The sequence below is a fragment of the Galeopterus variegatus genome, unplaced genomic scaffold, assembly GCF_000696425.1.
Source record: "Galeopterus variegatus unplaced genomic scaffold, G_variegatus-3.0.2 Scaffold36, whole genome shotgun sequence".
Lineage (NCBI taxonomy): Eukaryota > Metazoa > Chordata > Mammalia > Dermoptera > Cynocephalidae > Galeopterus > Galeopterus variegatus.
The window spans coordinates 662,251-682,730 of record NW_007726147.1 but is presented as its reverse complement, the minus strand read 5'-3'; the positions used below and the strand labels follow the sequence as shown (position 1 = coordinate 682,730).

Sequence of the window (20,480 nt, the reverse complement as noted above, 5' to 3'; positions counted from 1 at the left end):
CTAGGGAAGCTTCTCCTGACCCCACCAGGCTGCAATGTCCCAACACAGGGATCCATGGGATTGGATTTGATTGAGAAAACATCTCTCTGGATGAAAGGCAATGCTTGTTTCTTTAAGGTGTGTGCCATCCGGAGTGTGGTGACAAAGGCTGTGATGGCCCCAATGCGAACCAATGCTTGAACTGCGTCCACTTCAGCCTGGGGAACGTCAAGACCAGCAGGTAATGGACTACGGCTTCCCATGGCGTGTGCTGGTGCAGAGCCCCACGGTGCACAGCTAAGGGGGCCCGTTTCGAGTTGTATTCTTAGCCCCTTCACACCCTGATGCCCTAATTAGGAATTAATGTGACTCCCCAGAAAGGAAATCACATGTGGTTGACTGCTTTGCATTTTTTAAATTTTTAGTAACTTTTCGATCTGTCACAACTGATGCATGTCGATTACAGAGAAATCAGAAGCTGTGGCCCTTTGGTGTCTGTGTTAGGAACCTTTTTCTATCCATTTTGTTAAACAGAAATGGATTATATCCAGCAAGCCAAGGCTGCCCACAGCAGGGCTGTGCACTGTTGGCCCCACCGGGTCGGCTGCAGTGACGTGGCTCTCGGAATGAACTGGAGCCCATTGCTGGTTATTTCTCGGTGCTGCCTGACTGTGCTGGGTGTGGGGTTTTCTCTCTTGGCAGCTCTGCTGAGAGTCTGTGGAACTGGCTTAGCCCCGAGGGAGGTCTTTGGGAGCTCTGAGCTGGAGCCCAGGCATGTAGCCAATGGCCCAGGCCCAGACTGGCCCTTAGTGACAGGTGTGTGCTTCTGCATATCCTCGCAGTCAGGTCCTGAGCTCTGTCCCTGAGCTCCTGCAGCTCCCAGCACCACTGCTTTCTAGAATTCTCTTCCCTGCCAGTCTTGCAGATGCTCTGTTTTTCATTTCACAAACTTTCCTGAGCACCTACTGTGTGCTGCACGTGCCAGGCCTTGGAGGCCAAAGTGACAAGACACTGCTGAGCTTCCTAAAGGCCTAGTGACAGATGTACCCACAAGTTGCAGTGCCCACCTGAGGGCCCAAGCAGTGGTGTGGCTGTGCGTGGTGGGCAGGGGTACAGCCATGCATAGTGTCCCCAGGTTCCCTGATAGCTGCACCCAGCCTGCCACTGTGCAAAGGCACTTGTCCGGCTGGCTCTTCTCACTCCCTGTGAGACTCGATTCTATAGGCACCCAGGGTAGGGTTTTGCCAGAGCCAGATGCTCCAAAGTCAAATACCAACATCATGGTCCCCACAGGGAACCAGACAGCCTCAGAACTTCCTAGTGGGGCCCTCTTTGAAAGGCAAGGACTCACAGGGTCCAGTCCAAGTCCTTAAGCCTCCATCTGTGTATTTAGGAGCCTCCCAACTGCACTCACAAGACAAGGGGCGCTAATGGCTGAACATTCACCCTGGGGTCTTTATTTCCTCAGTGTTTTGCTGACTCAGGAGGGGCAGCTGAGGTCTCGAATCCTTTCAGGCCAGCAGCTCTGCTAGCCTGATGGGGGGTGGGCATGGGGCTGGTGCTGAGTTGGAAAGGCCCTCACCTGCTCCTGCTCCCACAGGAAGTGTGTGAGCATGTGCCCCTTGGGCTACTTTGGGGACACAGCAGCAAGACGCTGTCGCCGGTGCCATAGGGGCTGTGAGACCTGCTCAGGCAGGAGCCCCATGCAGTGCCTGTCCTGCCGCCGCGGGTTCTATCACCACCAGGAGATGAACACCTGTGTGACCCTCTGTCCTGCCGGATTTTACGCTGATGAGAGTAAGTGGCATGTCCATGGGCATGAGCCAGCGCCCCCCCTCTGGGCTGGTGTCCCCTCAACTGGGGGAGTTTCCCCAGTTCTCTGCTTCCTGTTTACTGTGTTGTTCCGAGAAGGACCTTTAACAGAGCAGGAGGGAGAGATGGTGGAATCAAAGCTCTCAGACCTGCATTCAGACCTGTTAGTTAACAGAGTCCACCCTCAGACCTGGCCAGGAGCATTCAAAGTGATGCTGAAATGAATCCCTGCAGTCTGGGGAGTTTCACATGTCTGCAAGTCAATGTCCACTGTTGAGGTTGGGCAGAGAGGTGGCCTGGGTCGGTTGTTCTGGGGCTCAGTCTGATTCAGATACCAGAAGAGGATGCCCTGCTGTCTGTCCTGTAATTTCTCCTCCAGGAAAGACTGTGCCGTCGGCTTCTGTGTAACACAGGACATGCATGTTGCGGTGGGGGATGGGGGTGGGGAAGGTAGTGTCAGGGAGTCAGCAGGAGTTTTAGGGATTGGAGGTCAAAACTGGGGGAAAGCCCCTCCCAGGAAGGGCTGCTGAGCTGAAATTGGGATTTAGGTGTCGGCAGAAGGTTTGCAGTCCTCCAAAAATGAAGAGGAGCCTGCTAACTGATGTCAATTGGGCTCAGAAGGGACAAGTCAGTCTTTGTGGGGCACTTTATAGGACGTCACCTCACCCCTAAGAGGCAGGCAATATTGTCCTCTTCTTACACCAGGGGAATTGAAGCTGCATGAGGGTAAAGGCTGACAGCAAGTCACGGCAGAGGTGGGACCCGAACTCAGAGGAGCAAAGCCAGTGCCTGCTGCCCCACCTGTCCCAGGAAGGGCAGGGGCTCTGGGCGGTCCTGGCCTGCCAGTGTTTCAGCAATTTACCTTGCCCTGGAAGAGAGTTCTCAAACAAGTTAAAGCAGCTACCGTTTGACGTTCGGGTTTGCATGTCACAGCACTGCTGTTACTCCTGTGGAGAAGGAGCCAGGGAACCTCTAACGACAAATAAAGCAGCCATCAAACAACCAGACTCTCCTTGGAGGGGAAGCAAAAAGTCATGCAGGACACATTTCACAGCCTTTACAAATGCCTGCCCGGGGCTGCCAACCAGACCTGTTTCCAGGGTGGAGGATCCTTCATCCCCATCCCCTTCCCAAGGCTGAGTACCTGCTGCGTGCATGTGATGCCACCTGCGGGCCTTGCCAAGGATGCACAGAGGTGTGGCAAGTACCCAGAGCTTAATCACTTAGTGATGGCACATGGTGGTGTTTGAAGAGGCGCCAACATTGAGTGAGCTAGATAACAACATGCAGGTGGTTGTTGGCACGACTCAGAATTTCCCCAGGAGGGACAAAGGCTCATCTTAGGTTCCTGTCTCACAGTTCATTGCTGCCAAGTCTTCAATAAAGATCCCTGTGAAAGCACTGGGTGAGGGGGTGTCAGCGGCATCCTCAGGCTCCTCCCCCCACCCACAGTCATGCTTATAAAGATTTGCACCTGGTTAAACCATACTCAGCCAGCCAGGAATTGGCTTCAGTCCCTGTTGAAATCAGCAGAACCAGGGCATGTCTTCTCTGGAAACGGACCACCTCTGAAGCCTCATGGTTGTTTGAGGATTTTCATTTACTCCAGGAAAGGGAGGTGAGAGACCTGTGATCTGATGCTGAGGCATAGGGTCTTGCCATGTGACCTCTAGCTGTTTTATTACTACATGATCCATCCATAGACGCATGCCCGGGGAAGAGCTGTCCCACCAACCTCACTTTTGAATGTTGGAGTTTTGTTTGCCCAGATCTGATCCATCGTTGCTGCCCCTCCTCTGTCCCTCATCTTTCTATCTTTCTCCAGGTCAGAAAAATTGCCTTAAATGCCACCCGAGCTGTAAAAAGTGCCTGGATGAACCCGAGAAATGTACAGTCTGTAAAGAAGGATTCAGGTAAAACCCGCCTCAAAACCTGGAGAATGGCAAGGTGTTGATGCTGTTTTTAGTTTCTGTCATTGATTTACCAAGATTTTGCATCTTTTCCTAAAAGCTAAAATTTCAGAGGCCCCTGAGCCTTTTAGGGTAAAGATTCTAAATCTTTTAAAACCATGTGTCTACTTAGCAATGGTTGTTTAAGATGGAAAGTTAGCAAATGGTCTCTACGTTTTACATAACAGTTGATCGTGTTACCTAAAGCAGGGCTTGCCCACCCTCCCTCCTCTCCATCACTCTGTCTTCTCACTCTTTTTTCCTCCGGCTTCTGTCATCTTCATGGTGGGGGAGGGAGGGCACACTTTGCTCCCTGAGGATGCTCTTTAGATTCTTAGTTCTCCTTGTTCCACCAAGTTTAGCCCTTTGAAGCTGCACACACATTTCCTTTAAAAATGTTTCGCTGGGTTAATGATTTTTATTAGAATATTTTGAAATGTTTGTTTAGTCTACTTAATGCAACCAAATTATATTTAATGCAATCATATATACATTATTTGTTCCTCCAAGTTTCTATCTAGAAGCTTTTGAAGCATTCTATTCAAAATTACACCGTGGACACTCTTGAACAAGGACTAGTAACATGTCTGCACTGTAAGGAAGGAAGACAAGGGGTCAGTCACTGTGATGTGCACAGGAAACCCCAGGGCTCGTGTTCAAGTGCAGATTGTGAAGCAGCAGGTCTGGGTGAAGCCTGAGACTGTGAATTTCCAAGAGGCTCCCAGGTACTGAGGTTGCTGCCGGTCCAGGTGGTGAGCTGCCTTTGCATAGGGAGGCTCTAGAAGGCCACAACCCAGCTTCCTTCCAAATGCTGCTGGGACTAGAATTCACCATAGAGATCCATTTTTTTTTTTTTTTTTTTTTTTTTTTTGAGTAAGGAGTGAAGGAAGAAAACTTACTGAGCATCTGCTCTTATTCCTTATGCTCCCACCAATATCGCCTCATTTAATCTTGGCAGCAACTTATGAATGTAGATATTATTATTATTTACATTTTACAAACAGGGAAAATCAACAATTTCCCGAGGAGGCACTGTGTCGTGAGGTCTCCTTCAGCCGGCTTCTTTCTTCCAGATCAGGGTACTGGGGAGCACCAAGCACCTGAGAGTCTGGGCAGGGAAGGAGAGGCAGGACCTCCAGAGTCACACGTCACACCTGCTGTCATTTTAACCTGTTGGCTGGACAAGGCAGGATTAGGAGTAAAAGGGTGAACTGGTGCAGGAAGGAGATCGCTCAAAGGGAAAAGAGCCAGAAGAGGAAGAAGACACTCAGCTTGAGGTCCCCGCCCGGGCCTGGGAGAGACCAGCCTTGACCTCCCAGACTCTGCCATCCAGGCAGACCAGGAGTGGATCCTCAACCCCAGGCTGGTAACTGAAGGTGTCAGGGAGGGTAGGCCTCCTGCTTCCAACTCCCTGGAAACTGTCTTCCTGTGGAGAAGTGTCAGGGGAGTCACAGGGAACTAATTTCTGCATCCTGTGGGACAGGGGAAGTCAGATACTCAGTTCAGGAACAGTGTTGTGGCAGGAGCCACAGACACAGAAGCAGTGCTTCCAGCAACGGTGAGCTTTCAGAAGGGCCTGTGGACTCTGAAAACATGGGCAACCGCAGTCCACAGAAAGCTTCCTTTTATCACCTAGTATCCTCCTAAGCTGTGACTTCAAATTATCGCTGTCCCATTGAAGCAGTGAGAGCGGCTGAGCCTCCGGGCCATCCATCTTTTTAGGGGGATAAATGCAGAAAGGTTTCACAGGGAATGTCAGTTATCAAAGATGTGATTTAACTGCCGTTTGCAGAAGCTCTGGCACCATGAGAGCCCTGGGTGGTCATCCACCATTAGCGCAGAGGGGCTTGCAGACCTATAGCTGTCTCCCCACTAAATGCAGGTGTAAGGGATGGGAAAAACCAAAGTGTTTTCTCTACTCATACACTCAACATGCTTCACCTCTGGTCACCAAGACGTGTGTGGGATTTTCCCCACACACCAAGCACTTGTCCAGTGGACACCAACTGGGTATCCTCTATTTAACTAAATTCTGACACTACCTAGATAGCATCAGATTCCACAGGTTAAGGGCTCAGTCCCCCAAGACTGTCCCCACTTCAGATGCCAGTCACAAGGCCCAGGTTGTCACCTGTACTTTTGACTAACCACCTGTAAATCAGAGTTCCCACCAGGTTTAGATTAATTTGGGAGAGAGGCTTACAGAGCTCAGGGAAACACTTGACTTACATTTACCCAGTTATTATAAAGGATGTTACAGAGGATGCAGAAGAACAGCCAGATGAAGACATGCGTAGGGCGAGGTTCGGAAGGGTTGAGGGTGCAAGAGCTTCTGTCCCTGTGGAGTTGGAGTGACCCACCCTCCCAGCACATGGAGGTGTTCTTGTTCACAAACCTGGAAGCACTCCAAACCCAGTCCTTTAGGGTGTTTGTGGAGACATCATTACTTAGGCATGACTGATTACATCATTGGCCACTGGTGACCGACCTTCAGCCCCTCTCCCCTCCCTGGAGGCCTCTGAGGTAGGGTGGTGGGGCCGAAAGTTCCAACCCTCTAATCACATGGTTTGTTCCCCTGGCAACCTGCCCCCATCCTGAGGCTATTCAGGAATCCCCAGACACCAGTCATCTCATTAGCATACAGAGAGACACTTTTCACTTTGGTGACTCCCAGGGTTTTAGGAGCTGTGTGCCAAGACAAATACCAAATATATATTTCTTATTATAAGTCACAATATCACAGCAGGATTTTTTGGATCTGACAGATGCACCCCAGAGCACTTATTCAATATGTTTAGTGGCAAACCCATTTAAAATGTGGGCATCAAACACAGTATCTCAGGAACTAAAGAATAGTAGGTGACATTTAAACTGCTCCAAGCCAGACACAAATGGTTTAAGTGTGTTTGCTCACTGAGTCTTCCAAGCAATCTTATGATGTAGGAAACAATTAACAGGAGAAGAAAGGGAGGTGGAGAGAGGTTGGCTGGCTTGCCTGGGGTCGCACAGCTGGGAAGTGACAGAAGCCTATCCCCTGCGCATGGGTCGTCCAGCTCAGAGTTCGTGTCCCCGCTCAGCACTCTGCCTGGCTGGAGCAAGGTGAGGGCAGGCACCGATGGCATGAAAAAGGAAGGCAGGAGCCACATCAGACAGGCCTGCCAGGTCCCAGGAGTGGATTTTATTTCGAGTTTACTGGGAAGCCGCAGCAGGTTTCAAGCAAGGGAGAGGAGTGTGCAGATGAGAGTTCAGGGTCAATCTTGTAGCTGGCGCCCCCTCACACATCATAAATTCTGACACTTGGAGGGGGACTTGGACCTTGAAGCTGAACCAGCCTGCCACCAGCAGTGATCCAAGCAGCAACCCACACGTTCCAGGTCTCCTCTTGGGCTTTGCATTCAAATTGAGAAATGGCAGTGAAAAGAAGCCATTACAGAGCTGGAGAGAGTTTGAGGCATTGGCCTCTGGGACTGGGACCAAGGCCACGGGCTTTGGGAAAGAGTCTTACGCCTGCTGCCTGATGATGGAGGCTCTGCTTTCCAGGCCCAGGGCATCCCTTCCAGCCAGGCCTCCAGCTGGCTCAGGACAGCTTTTCCAGCTTTTGTCAGCTGGGAACCTTAAGTGACACACAGAGATGTGCTTCAAGTTTTCATTTCCTCTCAGGAAAGGTGTTTGAGGGCAAATCATAGTTTAATTAGAATTTTGCAGCAGATGAGGAAACCTGCCTCTTTTCCTTTTCTACAGCCTTGCAAGGGGCAGCTGCATTCCTGACTGTGAACCAGGCACCTACTTCGACCCAGAGCTGATCCAGTGTGGGGAATGCCATCACACCTGCCAGACCTGCATGGGTGAGCAAATGGCCTGCCCAGGCCTTTGTTTTGTCATGCCTGCAGGTGGGCCAGGGTTACCCAGGTGGATAGGCTAGCTCTCTTGAAACCCAGGAAGCCCTCGGACTTATGGGCTTCTGCATTTATTACAGCATCAAAACACAAAGGCAAAACAAAACAAAGCAAAACACAAAGGCCTTACCAGAGGTTAGGGGAGGGGGAATGGGAATTATTGTTCAATGGATCTAGAGTTTCAGTTTGGGAAGATGAAAAAAGTTCTGTAGGGCCGGCCTGGTGGCGCACTGCTATAGTGCGCCGCTTGGGAAGCGCAGTGGTGCTCCTGCCAAGGGTTCGGATCCCACATACAGACCGGTTCCCGCTCACTGGCTGAGCGAGGCGCGGGGGCAACGCCGAGGGTTGCGATTCCGTTGCTGGTCCCGGTCCGGTACGGGCGCGACACTGAGGGTTGTGATCCGTTGCCGGCCACGAAAAAAGACAAAAAGGTAAAAAAAAAAAGTTCTGTAGATGGTTGGTTGTGATGATTGCACAACAGCATGAACATACTTAATGCCACTGAACTTAAATATGGTTAATCAGTTGCTTGAGCGTGGTATTGTAACACCAAGGTCAAGAGTTCAGATCTGTGTACCAGCCAACTGCCAAAAAAAAGTTAAAATGGTAAATTTTATGTTATGTACATTTTACTACAATTTTTAAAATATGAAAGAAAAAGCAATGCAAAGGCCCACTTTGAACCAACAGCCTGGGTTTCCCAGCATTAGAAACCCAGCCAGGCAGAGGCAGCTTTTAGGCCATGAGAGGGGTGAGGACTGCTTAGCTGCCCAGGAGCTGTCCTGCCCTGGAGCTCAGCTCTTGCTGTGGGATAGTGCTGGTGGTAACACTGGACCATAAGGATCCAGAGGACTCCAAGAGAGGCGGGGATGGGCCCTCAGGGGGATGGGGACGTTTTAAAGCACAGCCTCAGTTCTTTGTACCTGTCTTCCCTTATTTTGAACATCTTATTCAAAGAGGAAAATACTTCTATAAACAATTTTACATGTATTATAACTCCCTGCAAAGATTATAGCACAGATGTCTCCCAGGCACAGTGGGGATTCATTTGTTTTACTGGGTTTCATTTTGCAGTCATTTGCACAAGCAAGGTGAAGTGCCCCACAAGTTGGTGGGCTCAGATACATTTTGGGTTAAGTTTTCTCCTCTTAACCCTCCTTCCTGCCCCCAGCATTTTGGTCCCCTCTATGACACTCACATTAGATTGAGTTTTTGCTGCAGTAACAATTTGAGAATGAGGTCTCTGCTGAATCATAGATGCCATGATACCAGTTGGTCATCAGAAATGCCTGAGGATGGGCCCAGCCCTCCTTGTGTGACCGTGTGAACCCCATGTAGCTATCACTTGTGCTGTCCAGGAGTGGACAAGCCAGAGAAACCAAGGCTGTGGCCAAGGCCAGCATCCTCAAGTGGTAGCTGGAGCTGCCCTAGGCCACCTGTGGGAGTATATGCCCTCCTCCATACCCTCCTGGGACAACCCCATAAGAAGCCGGGGCTCGGCATTTGGAAGGCTTCCCCTGCTGGCAACTCTGGAGGTTTTCCTAGGAGTTTGCCCTGTTGCTTCCTTGCTTTCATGTTTATTCTTTCTTTGATTTCTTGTTTAGCCCAGGTTAGAAAGTATTGCTGATGTGGCTTATTTAAATGTCAGTCACTTGAACCCATAACATTCAGGCATGCAGCTTTGAAACTCTTTTGATTTCACTAATTCAGTTTACTTTTCTTTTTCTGAGACCCCAGATGGCCTGATGACAAACAGTTTTATACTCACTTGTAGGTTTTCTCATCTCAATCCAGTGACTTCTCTATCACGTCAGTTGTTTAATTTAGCAGTGTGCAGGTCTAAAGCTCTGGGGTTTGGGGAACGGTCTCCACTCCTCCCCACACACTCCGGCTGGGTTCTTTCCAAGCTCCTGAGAGCATATACATCAGCCCCAGGTGGCCGCTGGGGAGAGATCTCACTTCCCCACTCTGATTCACCTGGAGGCTTCTTGCTTCACGTCAGATACAGGTCTCCTTGGAAGCAGCCATTCTCAGCTGCCGGCTCCCTGCACCCTGGAGACCCAGGCCTGCCTGGCCTTCCCCTCCCTTTTCCCACTCAGCAACCACTGCTGTCCACCACCCGCACAAGGGCCTGGGCACAATCATGGGGAGGGTCAGGAATATGTGCGTGATGGCATCTTGGGGCAGGTCCTGGTGGCACCTGTCCCCACCTCGCCCACAGTGCCCCAGTGCATTTGGTGGTGGCTTGGTGGGGTTGAGCTTCTCATCCGTCTTGAGTCCAGGTATCCAGGGTCTTCTGGCAAGGTGGCTGTGCTCCCTTGGGGATCACCTGTCTGCCATGGGTTGAGGCAGTGGATCCGTCGGACAGGAGGCACCCAGCTCTACTTACCCACCATGGGCATGGCATGTCAGTCAGCAGCTGGCAACTCAGGGCACATGCACATGGTACCTGTGAGGGTTGGCCCTAGCCCATGAGCATCCTGTGCCTGTGCCCAAGAGAGCATGACATGAAATGGCAAATAATACCGTGACAGAGAGAGAGAGAGAGACTGCAGAAGAAAGGAAAACATTTTCTACCTCAGTGCCTTTAATGGCACACTTTTCCTACTTTTTGAACACGGACTCCACATTGTCACCTTGTACAGGGCGCACAAATGATGTAGCAGGTCCTCCATAAGCATAACCCATCTTGCTATTATTGTTATGATTGTGGGTGCTTTTAAAGTATTCAAATTGTATAAGGATTTGTGACAGTGGAATCCTTAAGAGACTTTGAATGACTTATAAAATTTATAATTTTTACTAGTTGTGAAAATAGTTTGCTTAGTAAATGTGTATTTGATCAGCTATTTTTATTGTGGTAAAATACACATGACATAGATTCTCCATCATGACCATTTTTAAGTGCACAGGTCAGGGCATAAAGTGCATTCAGTTGCTGTGCAACTGTCACCACTGTCCAGCTCCAGAACTTTTTCATCTTCCCAAACTGAATGTATCTGATCAACTTTTAAGTTTAATAAATTGAGCATTAAACGAGTTATAAACAAGAATGAGCGGCTGTCTGGTTAGCTCAGTTGGTTAGAGCATGGTGCTGCTGATAACACGGTTCGATCCCTGTACCAGCCAGCTGCCAGAAAGAAAAAAAAGAATGAGAGTTTTTTCCCCACCACAGAAGCTCCTCAGGTGGTAAAGTGACAGGGCTCAGCAGGTGAGGCCTGACATGGAGTGATGGCCCCACCATGTACACTTGCCACACCTTGTACGATTGACCCACTGCAGCTGACCTGCAGACGCTCTCTGGAGATAAATAATGGGGAGGGGCAGGATCAGCCAAAGTGTGAGAGCAACCAGAATGGCACAGAACTAGAACTTCATAAAGCAGACAGAATCTCTCGTGTGTGGGGAGCAGCTCTTCAACCCCATCACAGGAAAAGAGGGGGCTCCCCATATGAAGACTGGTCTGTTACAGAGGCCCCATCACCCCAAAGGGCCCCGCCTCTTCCTCCCACTCAAAATCCTGTGGCCTTCTGGTCTTCACTTTTCCTATCAAAGGAGGAGCTCAGCCTTAGATGAGCTCAGAATTCCCTCCCCGCTGTGGTTCTGAGATATGGAGCCAGCCCCAGAGCCTGATCCTTGTGCCCAGGGCCCTCCAGGGTTCTGGAACCTCTGCAAAGGGATCTTCCCTGGATACAGCAGAGAGGCCTATCTTAGTCCAGAGTTACTCTAGGAAGAGGAGATCTCACTGCATTAGCTGTCAGGCCTCAATCTGAGACCACAATCAAGTTAAAGGGAGGGACAAAAGTTTACTCAGAGACTGTGACTATCACAGAGCATCTGAGATGACTTCATCCCCACAATCACCCTTCCAGGCTGTCAGCCAGCAGCCACCTTGCTGCCTCTCTGATGTCCCATCAAGGGCTTCTTGGGGACATTTGGCACTGAGCAGGCACTCAGCGCCTACTTGTTATTTGAATGAATGAAGGGAAGGAGGGCCAGATGGATCGACAACTTGGTTTCTTCACTCTAGTTCAAAGTCTGAGCCAGGCCGACAAGTCCTCCTCTGAGTCCAAGCCACACTGAAGGTTTTCCTCCGAAATCTTCAGGCTTTGTGCTGAGCTTCTGTCTCCCTCCCCGCCCCGCCATAAGCACTCAATCTTTCTTTCTCTGTTGTTGACGATGCATCAGGTGTCCATACTAAACACCTGTCAACACCATTCCTGAAAGTCTCTTCCATTTTCCTCATGTCATCAGGCACAGTGTTCCGTCCCACAGACATATGACAGAGCCACAGATGTGGTGTTAAGTTGCCCTGGAACCATAACTTAAAAAGCAAAAAGAAGCAGGTGAAAGTAATTTTAGTAACACATCTTATTTAACCCAGTATACTAAAAGACTGTCATTTCAACACGTGGCAGTTTAAAACAACAAATAAATGAGCTATTTTACATTCTTTGTGTGCACGAAGACCCTGGAATCCAGGTGTGTGTAATTCGTGCTTGCAGCCCATCTCAGTTTGGCCCAGCACATTTCAAGGGCTCAAAGCCACACGTGGCTGGTGAGCGGCTGCTGCACTGGCCCTGGCAGGAGTAGGCCTAGGCCTGTTGGGAAAGGAAGCATTTGGAATCAGGGCTAATTCCTGGGACATAGGCAGTGGGGAGGTGTGCCCCCACTGAGATCAGCTTGTGCCTCTGATGTTCTCATCTGTGAAATGGGACTGGTGATGCTTGCCTCCTGAGAGTGGGTGAGGATGGCCTAGCCCATGCTGGGCACCTGGGCAATGCCAGCTGTTGTAGTGGTGGCTGGGGACACAGTTCCAGGGTACTGCAGCAGGCCTGGGACCTGGTCATCATGGGCAGTCCCTGACGTCTGTTTCTTTTCCTGTACCACTCAGGGCCTAGCAGAGAAGAATGTATTCACTGTGCCAAAAACTTCCACTTCCAAGACTGGAAATGTGTGCCGGCCTGTGGTGAGGGGTTCTTCCCAGAGGAGATGCCCGGCTTGCCCCACAAAGTGTGTCGAAGGTACAGTCTTCCTGGCTCAGCCCCAGACTGCTGGGGAATGGTGGTTGACTGTGTCCAGCGAAGGCCCCCTCTCTGGGGCTGGGGTGGGGGGTCCCACACCGGGTCCTCATCTGCAGAGCTAGTCCGTAGCCATCACACCTCTGTTCATCTGTGTGTATTTGTGGCGCACCTACTGTGTAGGCACTGCATAGCGGCTGGGGTAGGGCAGGAAGCAGAATGACGGGGCACTCACACCTAACAGCAGACTCCACAGCATGGTCCTACCCATGCCATGGCTCAGGATGCCTCATGCTGTTGGCAATCAAGGAAACCGTGTTTGGGGTTTTTAAAATTTGATTAGATATGTCAGAGAAAATAAAAAGATCCTGACAATCTCCTTATACTAAAGCCATTTCCCATGCAGTTAGCACACAGGTATTATAACCCTCTCAGTCTCCTTTCCCATCTACTCCTGTGTGTCCACCTTTCTTGTGTGGTGGCTCTAGACCGTGTAGTGGTCCCTTGTGCTGCTGGACATGGGCCACTAAGGGAGAGCCACTTGCTTTGGTCTCCCCTTTTCTTGCCAAGTGTTGCCCTGTGTCAGGACACCATAAACTCAGAGGCTGGGAACAGGGCAGCCTGTTGTGTTCAGAAGGGAGCTACGACGAGACGTTTGAAGGTGACCAAGATAATAGGATGGTAGAGGTGACTCAAAACAGGGAGCCCTGACAGGCTCATGTGAGAGCACAGCAGGAAGACTGGGAGGGAACCTGCTAGTACCGGTGGGTCCACAGACTTCCTGTGGGGGTGTGCCTCCCAGGCCAGGTGTGAGAATTGCTGGGGGCTGTAACCATTCCCTTAAACAAACAACAAAAACACCAACAGTAAGCCAACGAGAGACCAGCAAGTCCTTACACTTGTGTGGCCCACAAAAGAGGGGTCCCTAAGGGGTCACTTATCTGTGCAAGGGTCAGCCCCCTCCACCAAGTTGGTTTGAAACAGGAACCTCAGCCTTCTTGAGTCCTGGGCACAGCTGTCTGAAGTAGGCCTTTCATTTTAACCAGCCAGCTGGTTCTTGGATAATTAAGTCTGGCAGCCCATGGAGAACTTGGAATTAAACAGTGATAATCACATTCATTTGTCAAATGCCAGAGTATGCTGAGTATGCCCACAACTGTGGCAACAGGACCCCCGCGGGCATCCAGAGGCTATGGTGACCCAGCCCCCAGGGGGCAGGCGTCATGCAGCCCCCGCCAGTCCCTCCTGGGCATCAGAGGTGGAGTTTCCTTGGTACTCGCTTCCACATGATGGAAAGCTTTTAGCTCTGGTGGGGAGTCCAGTACTGGGACTGACACACCAGGTCTTGGAGAAACAACCCCATGAAGATCCCTGTACAGCTGCCAAGGGGGTGAAATGCTAGCGCTTCACAAAGCTCCCATCTTTTAGAGTCTCCTGGCCATGAAGACCCCATCAGTGTGGATCCCTCACAAAGGAAGAATGGGCTTGTCTACTGGGTTCTGCAGGGTCTCTCCCAACTCAGGCAGCATCAGCTTTTAGAGAGCCACAGCCTTCCTCCAGGGCCCAGAATGCTGATTGGTGCAGTGGCCCTCCCCTGCTGAGGGGGCAGCTCCCAGAGAAGTTGCAGCCGGATGGGGGCTGGATGTGGGAAAAGCAGGCCAGGACACGGGCTTGGTGGGTTAGCAACCACAGATCTAAGCTGAAGCCTGAGGACTGAGGACAGTCCATGTTAAGCACCTCAGAAGAGGTGCTGGACACCCCCAAGATTTAGCGAACATAACAAGAGTGAGCAAGAAGGACTTGGAAGAGAAAGAGCACTTCTGGGGGTCCTTGCCTGCAGGCTGGACCGACTTCTCACACCCCAGTCCTCCCCCCACGCTCAGTGGGACAAAGACTCTCAGGGGCGTGCCTTCTGCCTTGTTCTGCGCCCAGCCTGAAGCGTGAAGGGAGCTCTAGAAGCAGGTGGCCTGTGTGCTCCGGGCATGTGCTGTCTGACTCTTGCCTGGAACAGCCTAAAGGCAGGAGGCCGATGCGAGTGGCCCCTGCAGTGGTGCAGGGAGAGAGAGCACCATGGGCACACCTGCCCTTCCAGAATTTGGCAGAGCAAGGCTGCCATGGTGTTTGGGGGGTGAAGTAGATACCATAAAAGGTAGCAGAACCAGAGACATCTTGAAAGCCTCCCTGCCCAGGAGGACCACCTGCCAAGGCATGGTAACCCTGATAGAAAGAAGCAGGAGCGACAGGCAGTTGGGGGCATCACCCCTTTCCCAGAGCAGCATGAAGCGGGATTCTTCCCCTGAACCTCCAGATGAGAGCCCAGGCCAGCCACCACCTTTGCCTTGGGCCTTGTGAGACCCTGAGCGGAGAGCCCGGCTGAGGCTGCCTGGACTTCTGCAACAGAACTGGCAGCTTCTGGACAGGTGCCGTGTGAAGCTGCTGCTTTTGTAGTCATTTGTTACGCAGCAACAGAAAACCGGGACAGTGCAATCCCACCGAGCTTGGGGAGGTTGTATTTGGAGAAGAACGTAAGCTCTGTCCTGCCGGTCCTCCACTGCAGCCTGCTCTGCGCCACTGTCACTGTCGTTGTTCACAGTTGAAGTAACCCTCAGCCACTGCCTAGGAGCCCCCAGGCCCCTTTAAACGGCTCAGCTTGGTCCTAGCTCCCGTCTCACTGGTGAGCATCAGTAAAAGATGCTGGGGGGGGGGATCCCCAGGGGGTCTGTGGCTGGGCCACCAGAGGGTGCAGGGGCAGGTGTGGGGAGGCAGAATGGTGAGGGCCAGACCCCAGGGGCTTCCCAAAAGTGCAAAAGGAACAGGGTCCTGCAGACTGACTCCAGCAAGTACAGTGACTCTGCTGTCCTCGGGAAGGCCTGGGCGGGGGTGTGGGTGGGGACCAGCTCTTGTTGCAGGAGGAGGAAGTTGGATTGGCTCCTGGATGCAGGTTTGCCTATGGGATTTACACACTTGCAAATATAAACCAAGGACCTGAACTCCAGTTTCGGCATCCTCAGGTGCACTAGGAATAAAAACCCACCTCCCACCCTGGCTGAGATGCTGCGCACGGGGCTCTGGGGCTCCGTGGAGGCAGAATCAGCCCCCAGGGGGCTGCTTTGGAAAGAGGTCTACCAGGAGGCTTGTTGTTGGCATCTGGTCACCAGAGTCCTTACAGAAGGGGCAGGGAGCATCTGTCCCAAGCAAAGAACTGCCCCACAGGGCAGGCCCAGGCACAGTCTGAGCCAACGCAGCCAAAAGCAGCAGGTATAACCTGGTGCACGCTCAGCCCCAGGGGAAACATGCAAACTCAAGCCCCAGGGCAGAGTTGCAGGTTCTCTGTGAAGGGCCAGATGGTAAGTGGTGGAGGCTTTCAGGCTGTAGTGTACTGTCTCTGTCACGCCACTCCACTCCGCCTCTGTAGCACAAAAGCAGCCACAGATGATGTGAATGAAGGAGTGTGACTTTGTTCCTGTAAAACTGCTGGATGTCCACGGGCTGCAGCACACCGAGCCTCCCCTGAGGTGTTCCTCTGCATCAAAAATAGCCCTGGGGGCCGGCCCGGTGGCGCACTGGATAGTGCGCCGTTTGGGAAGCGCGGCGGCGCTCCCGCCCGAGGGTTCGGATCCCACATACAGACTGGTTCCCGCTCACTGGCTGAGCGAGGCGCAGGAGCAACACCGAGGGTTGCGATCCTGTTGCCGGTCCCCGGTCCGGTACGGGGGCAACACTGAGGGTTGTGATCCATTGCCGGACACGGAAAAAGACAAAAAGACAAAAAAAAAAAAAATAGCCCTGGGTCTGTCTCTGGGCCAGGACTGACTGGGAGGGACAGGAATTTTAAGAGTACCCCTCTCCCTGGGGGTAGGCCGGCAAGGAAGTTCAGCCCTGGGGTGGGCGGAAGCAGCAGCCCTCAGGTCAGCTCCAGAATCAGGTCTGGTCCCAACCCCAAGCCCACAGCCATCACAGGAGGGAGGCTCGGAGACATGGGCCTGACCTCTGCTCCCAGGCGTGCTCCTGCCTGGCCACGGCTGTCTTCACCCTCCCGGGAGGAGGGACTCATGGTTCAGGACACCGTGGGAGACACAGGTGTAGCCTCTCAACAGAGGACCAAAGCTGAGGGTCAAGGTATGTGCAGGGAGGGTAGGCGAGCTCCAGGAAGGAACTTCGGAGTGTCTGGGCCTCTTCCCCAAAATGCAGCAGAACCTGGTGGTGTCTTCCCACAGGTGCGACGAGAGCTGCTTGAGCTGCGAAGTTTCCAGCAGGAACTGCAGCAGGTGTAAGGCAGGCTTCACGCAGCTGGGGACCTCCTGTATCACCAACCACACGTGCAGCGACGGTGAGCACCTGGGGGCCACCGGGCAGAGTGCAGGCACAGCAGCCCCAACAGGAGAGCTTGCCCCATGCACTATCCATTCTGTTGCTTATAGCAGAATACCTGAAACTGGGAACTTATAAAGCAAAATTTATTTCCTACAGTTTCAGAGGTTGGGGAGTCCACTGTCCAGGGGGAGCATCTGGTGAGAGCCTTTTTCTTGGTGGTGACTCTCTGCAGCAATGCAGAGTGTCATGTGGTGAGAAAAATGGGCTGAGCTAACTTTATCACTCCCACTCCTTACAAAGCCACCAGAACCAAGCCATTACTCCATGAATAGATCAATCCATTCACAAGGGCACGATCCTCATAATCTAACCACCACTTGAAGGCCCCACCTTTCAGATACCATAATTGGGTTTCCCGCCCTCTTAACATTGTTCCAATGGGGGTTGAGTTTCCAATACATGAACTTTTGGGGTACACATTTGGCTCATAGCACCCCTGATTTCCAGTGACCATCTGGGACTCCTCTAGCCAATTAGAAAGGCAATTGCCCTCTTCTACCTCTCCTGTAGGACTCTCACACATTGACCAGAGGCATCCCAGACATGGTTGGTCAGTTTGTTGAGTGACTCTTAAAAATGACTTTGTTCTTGTGCTTTGTTCCTACTCTTATGCCATAGGCCCCAGGCAGCCTGGCTATGGCAACTTCGCTGTAGGAGGGGCCAAACCAATCCACGGGGTCAAAGCCAGGAGGTCTGGAGGGTCTCAGCCTCAGGAGTAGAAAGACAGAGCCCAGAGTAGAAGCCCATGCTCCACAGCTGGAATCCCAGCTGTGCACAGGGAAACACCACGTCCATGCCCCAGGAGAGTCCTGGTTCTCCAGGTGGATTGGGGGGACAAGGACAGGTTGTGAAAATAGAAACTAAGAAGGGGACCAAAGATGGTGCCCAGTTTGGGCAAGAGGAGGGGCGGAATGACCGAAACAAACTTAACAGGCCCCAAAGTCTGACCAGTGTCTCCTTTTCCCTTCCTGCCACGGGCTGCAGCTGATGAGACGTTCTGTGAGATGGTGAAGTCCAACCGGCTCTGCGAGCGAAAGCTCTTCATCCAGTTCTGCTGCCGCACGTGCCTCCTGGCCGGCTAGGGCGCCCAGCTGCCCGCGGAGGGCAGGACCCCTCCTGTCCACCCGCCAGTCCGTCCACCTGCCCCAGACTGTTGGCCAGAGCCTGTAGCGGGGCGGTGCCTGCGTCTGACAGCCCTATCTCCCCAGGAGCGAGGTCTTCCCACAGCATCTCTGGGCACCCAAACCAGGTGATATCCTCAAGGAGGTGTCCCTAAAACAGTGATATCCTCCCAAATTCTGCTTGCTGCCTACAGTCTTCTGGCAAACTCAAGACAGGAACAAAATGACTTCTGGAAACCCACAGCTCCAGCTTCGGAGCAGCTTCTGGGACTACAGGTTTACTGAATCTTCAAGACCAAAGCAGAAAGGAAAGCCACTCAGCATGACACGTCACTCTTCTCCCCGAGCTTTTGTGCAGCTCTGTGCTAAATCTCAGTGGGCCCGGCCAGCACAACCCCGGGCCATCCTCACACATGACGAGGGCACGAGCAGCCTGCCTGTTCATCGCCTGCCACCAAGCAGTCTGGGGGACAGTTTGGTCAGACTGTAAATAAAATAGGTTTGGGGCATAAAATGTATGACCACTGGGGATGGAGTATCTCTCTCTACATAGTCAGCTGCTCTGAAGCTGTGGCAGTGGCTTAGAAAGTCAAATTCCAAACCCGATTAGAAGATTCTTCCTTCCTAGGCAGTGCTCGCCCTTGAGGGAGCCAAGCTCTCGTTACTGTGTTCTGTCTGTGTCTCTAGGAGTCTTGTGGGCCAAACAGCCCCCTCTATCTGACACAGAGCCTTCTGAGGAGGGGCCAGAGGAGGCAACCCAGGGCCAGGCAAAAGGTGCCCCACAACCAAGCAATTCCTTCTAAAAAAAATGTAAACTCAGCCCTTGAATTGTTAATGGGATATCCTTCAGTTCCCATTGTGTGGAATTGCTTTTAAAATTCATTTGGCCTCTGATCTTTGGAAGACTTGTTCTTAAGGTGGAGACTCCTGTGTCTGTGTATATTATGAGCCTACAGGACACAGCTGGATTTATTTCTGCCAAACCTGTGTAGGCATTTTATAAGCTACATGTTCTAATTTTTACCAATGTTAATTATTTTGACAAATATTTCATATATTTTCATTGAAATGCACAGATCTGCTTGATCAATTCCCTTTAATATGGGAGTGATATTTGCCTTAAATTTTTTCAACCTCGTCTTTCCCCATGTTGTCCTGCTCCTCTCTTTGACTATAACATAGCACTGGCCTGGTCACCTGTGAGCTGGACAGAACCCAGCTGTTGTTTATTGAATCCACAACTCCAAAAAGAAATCAACAAAGCAAATACAATTAAATAAATTAATAAAAGAGTTAACATCTCATGGCAAAGGAGGTTGTATTTCTTTCCAAGGCACACAAAAAAATTAAACCTGGGTGCTGACTGATGTGAGACATGGACATTGCTTTATTTTTGGTTTGGGGATTTGTTTGAAGTCATTATGTGGAAGGTCTTTGAGCTTTAGCAAATGTTGATGTAATGAAGTAATGGGGAAAATCCCAGGGTGTCCTTTGCAAAGAGACCCTCTTCAGGCCACAAAAGCCTGGTTGGATAGAGGAGCTAGACCTCCCCAGATATAGGGACCCCTTCCATCTGTCAAGGGGGAGCCCTCCACAGCCCAGACTGTGAGCCTTTTTACCTATAGCTTCCAAGTGTGATTTAATTAGATTACAGCTTGTCTTTTGCAGTGACTGAAATCTTTGCACCCATGGGTTATCTCTGCTACCTGGGATTTTTGCCATTGCCTTTCTGTTAGGTCAGAAGATTGTACTTGCTAGGAATCCTTAGATTGCAAATAAAGGAAATGCACCAACTAGAACTGACTTAGGAAAAAACAAAAGCAGGTGAGGGGGCATTGTTTTTGGAATCCAGGGTTGATTCAGAACTTCAGGGAAGGGTGCAGCAGGGCCTTGGGACCAGCATTGTGTCACCTGGGAACCCTGGGACCAGCATTGTGTCACCTGAGCCCTCTTTGCAGCACACACTTCTCTCCATCACCTGCTTCTCCAGTTTATGGGACAAATAAGAAGACTACTAATATCTCCCAAGTGAAACAGGTACAAATCCAACCCCTTACACAAACTTTCTGGGTCTGTTTCTGGGTCCTGCTTTCCCCAGGGACAGGATTCTGGTTAGACTGCCTTGCATTGGTGCTCACCCAGTGCCTTCAGCTGTGGCCATGGAGACAGGTTTGTACAGCAGAACATGGCCACAGGGAGCTCTGTGTCAGAGGAGAGGAGCAATGTGCAGTTCTCAGAAAGTGGGATGAGCCACACCACCAACAGCCATCCACACAAACACAACTTGACCAGAGCTGTCAATGTGAGGCAGTGAAGGAATGAGTGAGT

The 20,480-nt window shown here is 51.4% G+C and overlaps 1 protein-coding gene across 1 annotated transcript in view; it reads left to right on the top strand.

Annotated features, from left to right (window-relative positions):
* PCSK6 (proprotein convertase subtilisin/kexin type 6) overlaps positions 1-19,519 on the top strand; it is a 136,367-nt gene extending 116,848 nt beyond the window's left edge. Inside the window, exons 16-22 of the mRNA XM_008571193.1 lie at positions 118-220; positions 1,580-1,776; positions 3,617-3,704; positions 7,482-7,585; positions 12,531-12,660; positions 16,875-16,987; positions 18,016-19,519. Coding sequence (XP_008569415.1) covers positions 118-220; positions 1,580-1,776; positions 3,617-3,704; positions 7,482-7,585; positions 12,531-12,660; positions 16,875-16,987; positions 18,016-18,113 — 833 coding nt within the window. The 3' untranslated portion in view covers positions 18,114-19,519. The remainder of the gene's footprint in view (positions 1-117; positions 221-1,579; positions 1,777-3,616; positions 3,705-7,481; positions 7,586-12,530; positions 12,661-16,874; positions 16,988-18,015) is intronic.
* Positions 19,520-20,480: the final 961 nt, after the last annotated feature.